This window comes from Pteropus alecto, unplaced genomic scaffold, assembly GCF_000325575.1.
Source record: "Pteropus alecto unplaced genomic scaffold, ASM32557v1 scaffold49, whole genome shotgun sequence".
Taxonomy (NCBI): Eukaryota; Metazoa; Chordata; class Mammalia; order Chiroptera; family Pteropodidae; genus Pteropus; species Pteropus alecto.
This window is the reverse complement of record NW_006443131.1, coordinates 2514894-2523439: the sequence shown is the minus strand read 5'-3', so window position 1 is coordinate 2523439 and position 8546 is coordinate 2514894. Positions and strand designations below refer to the sequence as shown.

Below are 8546 nucleotides of genomic sequence, written 5' to 3'. Positions count from 1 at the left end.
GAGCGTCGCCGTCCTGACCTCAGTGGCCGTGACTAGCCGAGTCGCAGCCGCGAGGATCCTAACCGCCCGGAGCTGAACAACTTCAACGTGAACTTCATCCTGCTCAGCGGGGCGGAGAGAGCTTAAGCCAAGGGAGGTCGGAACTGAGGTGCCGATGGCAAATGGCTGCTGTCCACTGTCGCTGGGGGCACTGGACAGCAAATGGCAACAGTGTGTCTGCTTTGCTTTATAAACAATTCCTTAAGGACACGGACTGTGTCTTATAATGATACCAAGGCGTAAGACTTGTGGGTTCTTCACCAAAGATCACATATTTCCTAAGCCTGGTTAAAAGCATGGCAGCTGAGGGGGCTGAACGGGTTTTCCAGGGCTGGCGACACCTTCCTCCCCAACCTGCCAGCATGAGCCCCACGTGGAGGAGCAGGGGCGGAGCAAAGACTCGGTACCTGGGAAAACACAGTGACTTTGCCGGTGTCCTCATTCACTGTCTGGATGGTGCCCTGGAGCACAGCCGTGCCAACCACCTTCCCTGTAACTTGTCCCCTCCTATTAACGACAGCCACAGTCTCATTACTGACGGAGAAGTGAATGATCGATTGGGGCTGGGGGCCACCTTCAGACATTACCTGCAATTTAAACACACCAGTGCGCGCCCGAAGCTTGGGCAGGAGTCACATCCTGGTTCCCAGCACTTGGTCCCAAGGGCTGGACTCCTCACCGCCCTGCCCCCCACAACGGGCATCTCCCCAGCAACGCAAGTGCGGAAGAAATGGAGTGCTGCCAACGAGGCGTGGGGTGCCGAGAGGCAGCTTATGCCATGTTCATCGTGGAACAGGGAAGAGACTAATGTTCTTCTTTATTGTACCCGAGTGGGAGTAGATAAGAGGGTGTGTGTGTGTGTGTGTGTGTGTGTGTGTGTGTGTTGTGTGTGTGTGTGTGTGTGCGTGTGTGCACGCGCGTGCCTGTTGGTGCAGAGGTGGGATGCGGAGAAAGGCTAAGTTTTATTTTTCTGTCTTTAACATCACCTGCATCATGTTAGTCGGAATCAGCGTCATTTTCTCTGGAACAAGTTTGAATGGAGGAAACACCTTGAAGGAGAAAAGCAAAAGGACGAGAGTGACCAACCAGAGTCGATTCCGCGACAACGACCGCACAGCCTGTTCTGCGGGGAACCTCACTGGTACAATGGGGTTGTACACAAAGACGTGTGTTTTCTTCTATTTACAAATACAAATTTACAAAAAATTGTAAATTACTTAAATAAGAATGCTTAAATAAGTTATTACGCATCTGCTCACTGGAATAAAAGTGGTCATTAAAATGATGTTTGCGATTATCTGCCTTTTTTATTTTTTTTTCAAACATATATAAAAATGGAGAGAACAGTATAAAGAACCCTCAAGCACCTATTACCCAGCTTCAACAGCTATCAACACGTGGCTGAACAATTAGCTTTTAAGGACATGAGAAAATATTTTTGATAGAAAATTCATATGAAAAAAGCAGTGTGATTCATCCATGTTAAAATAAGCATAGGGAAAAAAATGAAGGAAATATACCGAAATCTTAAAAATGGTCGCCTCTAAGTAGTGAAGTTATAGGTGATTTTAATTCTGCATCTTTATGTTTTTTTGTTCTTTCCAATTTCTAAAGAGTGTATTACTTTTGCACAGAAAACCAAAAACGAATTCCATAATGTTGCAAGTTAGACAACTACAATTTTTTTTAGTCAAATGATTTTTGACTTGTATGAACTAAACAGAAAAAGATGATGTTAAATAAGATAAAGTATCAATTTTGGATGAGATCATTTCCTTACTTCAATTTGCCGAGGAGCTGATGTGAATTTTCTCCCCATCTTGTCCCTGGCAATAGCCACAAGTGTGGTTTGCCCAATAGTGACAGCTCGAAGGATGTAATTTTCAGAGTACTCGTCCTGTTCCTCCATTAGCCTGCAAAGACCCGTGTGTTTTTAGGTGAGAAAGACACCCACGTGTCCTTGGTTTTAAAAATGGCCAGTTATGCATCTTTCGAAGGTATTCAACGTTTTCTGCTCATTTTAACTCTGGTTAGAAGGAACGGCCAGAAAGTAAATTTCCAGAGTCAAGACAAAGTTCATGGCAATAGCAGGAATCTCCCGAAGGGCAAAAGGCTGTCCGAGTCTCCGGAGGGATGAGGGCAACGTAAGCACAGACTGGCGGAGCCCGAGCGCTGAGCGGCCTGGGAAGTCCCGCAGCAACCCTTTCGCGGGGTGGGGGCGGGGCAGGGTACCAGTGCCCCTGCTTCTAAATAGATTTTTGAAGGTCCTCTAGCCCGAAGCAGCCCCGAGGGATATTGTCCAGGGAGGAGCTTCGTAAAGCGGAAATATCAACGAGACCCCTGATTTTAGCCCTAACACAAGACATCTGGTGATCTGGAGGGGTATTTGGCAGGTGCTGAATGTGGGAAGGGAGTGTGGGCTGAAAGGCATTGAGACCAAAAAGGAAAGAGGAAAATCCGAAAGAACTGCGGGAGACCTGACCAGCTTAGCAGGAGGGCGGTTTTCCTGGCATTAAGCATGGGAAGAAAGGAGTATGGAAATGGCACTCACGTCAGGGTGACGATGGCAGAAGCCAGCTGCAGCTGGAGGTCCATGTTTCTGAAGTATTTGTTTCGGAACGGGCGTTTGGAAGAGCCAAGAACCCTCACGGTTACTAACACAGTTTTACCTATTTCGACCTAGTAGTTAAAAAATAAAAATAAAAGGTAATTTTCATAGCGGTGTCTCCTTCACCAAGGGGCAGCCTAGCTCTTCTGTTCATGCTGCACGGCCCCGGTCAGCCTTTGTGCAGATCAGACTAATCTACGAGCACCGTGTGCATCTCCACCGTGGCTAATGTGCAGCGCTGTTCTTTAAGGGCAGGTATTTCCAACACGCTGGCAAAGGTCCTGGTGCGTGCCCAGCAGCAAGCAGAGGCTGCTGCTGATGCTAGCGTGAGAGCGAGGCCTGCTCCACTCACGAGGAAGCGTGCATCACTCACCTTGTCCATCAGATCGAGCTCCAGCTCTTGTATGTCTGACACCCGGAGGTGGGCCACCGCTGGACCCAGGAAAGCCAAGCACAGGTCATAGACCTCCAAGGTGAGAAGTCCAGGATGTATGGGAACCAACTAGAAGGAAGAGAATAGGAGCTGGGTAAAGAAGGGAACATGCTCCAAGCAAAATCATAGCATCTACTTTCATTGAAAGCAGAGGATACACTTTCTCACTTCCTCGGTGATGAGAACTCTGAGCGGCCACAGCACGTGCTTCAGGGGCAGCACACACGTGCCCTTGATGCGGAGTTTCAGCTAACGGCCGAATGTGCACCGTTAACAAAGATGAACTGATAAAGAGCAGAGTTTAAGTCGACTGTATTCAAGCAGAATCCAACATACACACCCAGCCTCTTAACTATGACAGGGACTGGACTTGACGAGGACAGTCAAGTTCATTTCTGCGGCCTGTGCGGGAGAAAGCACGGCCAGACAATACTTTGTTCCTCCCGGTGCTTCTGCCCCACCCAGCAGTGTGATTTCATACCCATGGCTGCAAACCCTGCTGCAGTCTCCCCTTTTAAAAACAAACATCCTGACTAAAGTAAGTTCAAGTCCTGCAAGCTCTTAGAAAGGAAACGTAAACACATGGTAACGTCAGGTGCTACTGTTATCACTGCAAGTCAGCTCAAAGGCATCCCTCGGCAAACTGACTCTGGAGCCAGCTTAAAACATCCCTCGGCAAACTGACTCTGGAGCCAGCTTAAAACATCCCTCGGCAAACTGACTCTGGAGCCAGCTTAAAACATCCCTCGGCAAACTGACTCTGGAGCCAGCTTAAAAGTCTGAGCTGTCACGTCCTGGCTGGAAACTCCACACACCCAGGTTGTAAAGTCAACAGTATGTCTAACTATCTACACAGTCTGTGCTTTGAAATTATGGAAATGAACCTTCTTTTAATGGAAATCTTATAATCAGAGGTCTTTTATACTGTCTCAGCTCAACCAGAACCAAAAATTGTCCAGTATTCCAGCTAGTTACCAAAAAATGGGGGGAGGGAGAGAAAAAGAAAAACCTATATTTGGTTTAAGAATCTACGTAGGTTAAAAAAAGAAAAAGAACCAAGTGTTACTTTTGTAACCACTTTGAGACACACAATGACACCCTCCCAGCCATGCTCCCTCGGTCTGGGACTGTCCCTAGAACTCACCTGGATCGAGCTCTCAGCTTCCATGTAAGTGATGGTGGCAATGTCCTGCTCACTGCTGTTGACTAAGAAATAACCAGACCCTTCCACGAGGCTAAATATTTCCTGCGGAAAAACCAGACACATAATATGCCACTCCCTTCGGTTTATAAATGATTCGAAGCAAAGAACTTCTACATACCCAAGAAAGGGCATGGGGTTAAAAGACTACGGTGCACGGACCGAAGACAACACGAAGATCAAGGTGCGACTCCTAAGGACACCGCAGGCAGTGGCCACACACGTGCACGTGTTTCAGCGACTCTACACGCACACGCGAGCTTGCTAACAGTCGCGCTGTTAATTTTCGTGGCCCGGTCCTCCCCGTCCACTGCGGTCCCACTTGGCTAGACCGGTGCGACGTCTACCTTCACATCCGGGTGGTTGTACACGGTGGCATTCTCAGGCACCACGGTCACATCGTCCACCAGCAGCAGCTCCACTGAGGCCGACCTGGGCGAGTTGGAAAGCTCCTGGGAAAGTAGTAAGAACCGCGAGGGTGACTATGAACTCCCCGTTCCTCGGCTCGCTGAGAGGAGAGTCCAGTCCTCTTTCAAGTGCCAAGGAGCACGAAGTCACCGACCGCAGCATTCCCGGATTTACACCAGAACCAATGACTTTTAAAGAGCCTTACATTTCAGTTACTTAACTTCATACTTCCAATATGACAATCTCCACCTACCTTTGGACTTTTCCTTTCTGAATAGCCCACAAAACTGACCCCGATGAGTACGGTCCCTTTTAGCCGATGGACTTTAACGATCTGATGACCTGGAGACATGCAGAAAAACACCCTGTGAGAAACAATCGCATGTAGAATACAAAACTGTCTCTAGAAAAGCAAATTCTGTCGATTTTTTTCAAATGATGTTTTATAGCAGGGGAAAAAAAAACCACATCGAATGGGGAAAAACAGCAGAATCAGAAAACTGGGTTTTCGTGCTGACTCTGCCACTATATTCCTATGTGACTCTGGGCAATCACTTTATTTCTCAGATCCTTTATTAAGTGAGGGACTGGGCCAGGCAAAATCTAACTCCCTCTGCTCCAATGGTCTGTGAGTCCCAAAACAGGCTGGCAACGTATGGGGAAATTTTTATTTGATTTAAAAATGAGAGTGAGAAATAAAGACATAGTCCTTTGGCGCCTTTTACTCTTCTAAACTATTTTGTACACGTCAATGTCATGTCAGTCCCTTACCCCTCAATTTAAAATGGCTATCTATTCCTTATTAGAACAGTTCACACTCCTTAAACTAGTTTGAAGCCTTCCATAATCTGACCTTGCTTTACTCATTCATTTTTACCTCTTTTTTAAAAATTTCACTATCAAGAATCTGCCACTTTACATAAGTCAGTCCTGATTTTGTCCTCAACACCTGGTGATCGTGCCTAAATGTGTGAAGCATCTTCTCGTGATGCTAAATACATTCATTCATTCATTCATTCATTCATTCGGCAAAGATTTAGGGAGGGCTACTACTATATGCTAGGTATGTGAAGGCAATTAGGATACTGAAGAAAAGAAAACGGCCCTGGCCCTCCAAGAAACCCAGAGTTTAGAGCAACCGAGCGGGACACCGACCACTGCCAGTGTGGTAAAGCGCACCGCAGAAGCACCGAGGGAGCACGCGTAACGGAGGACGTCGAGCACAAAGACAGAATATTGTCCTCAGATTGGGAACACAGAGGGACAGAAAACTCCTAGGGCACTAGAGGAAGATTTTAGCCCAGCGAAGAGGCAAGAGAACATGCAGCATACGCAGGCCAGGGGCACGACCCGCCTCGTCATGGACGGGGACCCGAGGTTGCTGAACATGAGGAACATGTGAGCTCTAAGGGGCGGGAGCGAGAGGGGAGGCCGACGAAGCGGGCAGGACCCAGTGTGTTACGCTGCAACGTGGATTTTATCCCGAGAGACACGGGGAGTCCCTGAAGACGGTACGGTGACAGTACAGTCAGTGGCCAAGACGTCAGAGCATAGGCGTGGACGTCAGAGAACTCGCCGTGTCATCTGTTTATTGTGCCCAGAACACGGTAAGAAGGCAATCAACGTTTGACGGACCAGTGAACTTACAAAATCGGGATGACGATGCCGGTCTCCCGTGGTGTCGTGAGGGCTACATGAGCACGTGCATGTATTCAGAGCAGTAGCCAAGATTTCTAAGCTCGGGAAATAGTAGGCAAAAAAATTTTTTTGACAGATTCAGATTTGTATTTCAGGAAGATCATTCCGGACGGTAGTGTGGAGGGTGAGTTAGAGACACACGCGGGGCCACCGCAGCGATGCAGGATGGAGGCAATGGGGACGTCAGTGGTGAGTGACGGAGGAAGGGGTGGACCGGAACAGTGTCCATGGTGACACGGACGGTGGGCGCTGTCACGGGGAGCGTCTCTCCTCCCCACCGCCTTTTATACTGAGTGAATCGCAACAGGTGTCACGGCGCCATAGAATTATCTGTATGTTCGTATCATGTTGTCATGTCCTCCAGCTGAGCTCTTAAACCTGTTCTGAGTGCGAGCGGCCCATGGGTAGGAAAAGGCTAATTCTCATCTGTCCTTGTCTGGTGCTTCCTAGTCCATTGAATGGTCATACCGCGCCCCCCGAATGCCCGTGACGGAAGCTGTAAGTCATGCTCTGTACTACTGTGTTCTTCACGTTTGGGATGGACTTGTGGTGGATTGTTTATATTAACGGCCCGCAGTGAATCCTGCCTGTTGGCCTCCGTGTCCTTGAGGGGTCCTCACCCACCCTTACTCTGGTTTTGGGCCAGTGACTTGCTTTGGTGAATGAGACATCAGCAAATGTGATAGAAGCAGAGGCTTGAGCACGTGAGGTCACGCTGATCTCTTAGAACCTCGTCTAGCGCCCGTGGCCTCTGTCAGCCTCACTCGCCTTATTCACTCAGTCTTGCAATTTCCTCGTTCCAACAGGCCTTCGGGTCTCAGCATGTGTGTTACCTTCTCAGGGTGGCCTTCTCTGTCCTAAACTAGGTTCAGTTTTCCTGTTATAAGCTCTTAAAGCACCCCAAATTTGTCTTTCACGACACCCAGCACGACTGTAATGCTCAGAGCCTGGCTTCGCGAGTTAGGCTGTGTCTGTCTAGGAGGGCAGAGTCTGCAGTCACATTATCTATAGCTCATGTACCATGACATCGCCAAGCGCCTGGCAGGGGGTCTTTACCTGTAGTAGCCACGCAACAAGTATGGGCTGACAAATAAGTAACAGTTCCATAATCTTAGGCAAATAGTAGGTAATCGATACACTTTAAAATTAATTTAATTTTATGTTCTATGAGAAATGTTGGACCCTAGCTTCGCAAACAAGGAAGTCTACCTTTACACTTCCTAAAAAATACAAAGATCAAATATGGAAGGTGAGGGACAATAAAATCTAAACTGGACCGTCCGCCGCAGGAAGTGCTTAGTGCAGAACCACTGGCAGGTATACGAAAGGGTTTGTAAGTTTTCACAATACCGTGTAACCGGGTCTGCCCACTGCCGTCATCCTTTGCTACCATCTCCACTGAATTATAATTTTCAAAATGAGCTAGTGTTTTGTTTGACGACTTCCATTCTAGCATTAGTGAGCTGAAATTATCAAACTTCCTCCTGTGTTCATCAAACACCGCCAGTTCCAGGACCGTGTCCCTTAGGCTTGATACAGGAATCTGCATTAAAATGGAAAGAAAAACAAAAAAAAACCCAAAAAACCAGTAGCTTAAGAGGGTTGGTAAGATAACTCTGAAGCTAGGGATCGTGTTTTCTCCCAATTATTTTCTCTGACAAATTTCAAACCTCCAGACATGTGGAGAAAATAGTATAATGAATACCTACCTATACATACTTCATCTGGATTCACCATGTGCTTTCTCTCCCTCTCCCTCTCCTCCCTACCATCTACACCCGTGTATGTCTGTGTGATATGTGTGTGTCTGCGTGGTGTGTATGTGTATGTGTGTGTCTGCGTGGTGTGTATGTGTGTGTGTGTATGTGTGTGTCTGCATGGTGTGTGCATGTGTGTGTCTGTGTGATGCGTGTGTGTCCGCGTGGTGTGTCTGTGCGTGCATGTTTGTGTATGTGTGTCTGCGTGTATGTGCGTATGAGTGTGTGTGTTTTGCAAAACGAGGCAGACGCCACAGCACTTCACCCCTAAGCACTTCAGCACGCATTTCCTAAGAGCGAGAACGCTCTCCTACACCGTCTGTCCACTGGCTCTGTGACTGCTTGTCATTATTCTTCATGACGGGGTGGCATAGAGGTGAGCTCTCTTACTTATTAATAATG

The 8546-nt window shown here is 47.8% G+C and overlaps 1 protein-coding gene across 1 annotated transcript in view; it reads right to left on the bottom strand.

The window, feature by feature from the left end:
* The window catches only part of NUP210L (nucleoporin 210 like), a gene marked incomplete at its 5' end in the record, with an annotated part of 50435 nt that overhangs the window by 18544 nt on the left and 23345 nt on the right, over nt 1-8546 (bottom strand). The window contains 10 exons of the mRNA XM_025040850.1: nt 19-99; nt 447-626; nt 1026-1088; nt 1820-1952; nt 2591-2718; nt 3021-3149; nt 4225-4326; nt 4629-4733; nt 4943-5031; nt 7738-7930. Coding sequence (XP_024896618.1) covers nt 19-99; nt 447-626; nt 1026-1088; nt 1820-1952; nt 2591-2718; nt 3021-3149; nt 4225-4326; nt 4629-4733; nt 4943-5031; nt 7738-7930 — 1203 coding nt within the window. The remainder of the gene's footprint in view (nt 1-18; nt 100-446; nt 627-1025; nt 1089-1819; nt 1953-2590; nt 2719-3020; nt 3150-4224; nt 4327-4628; nt 4734-4942; nt 5032-7737; nt 7931-8546) is intronic.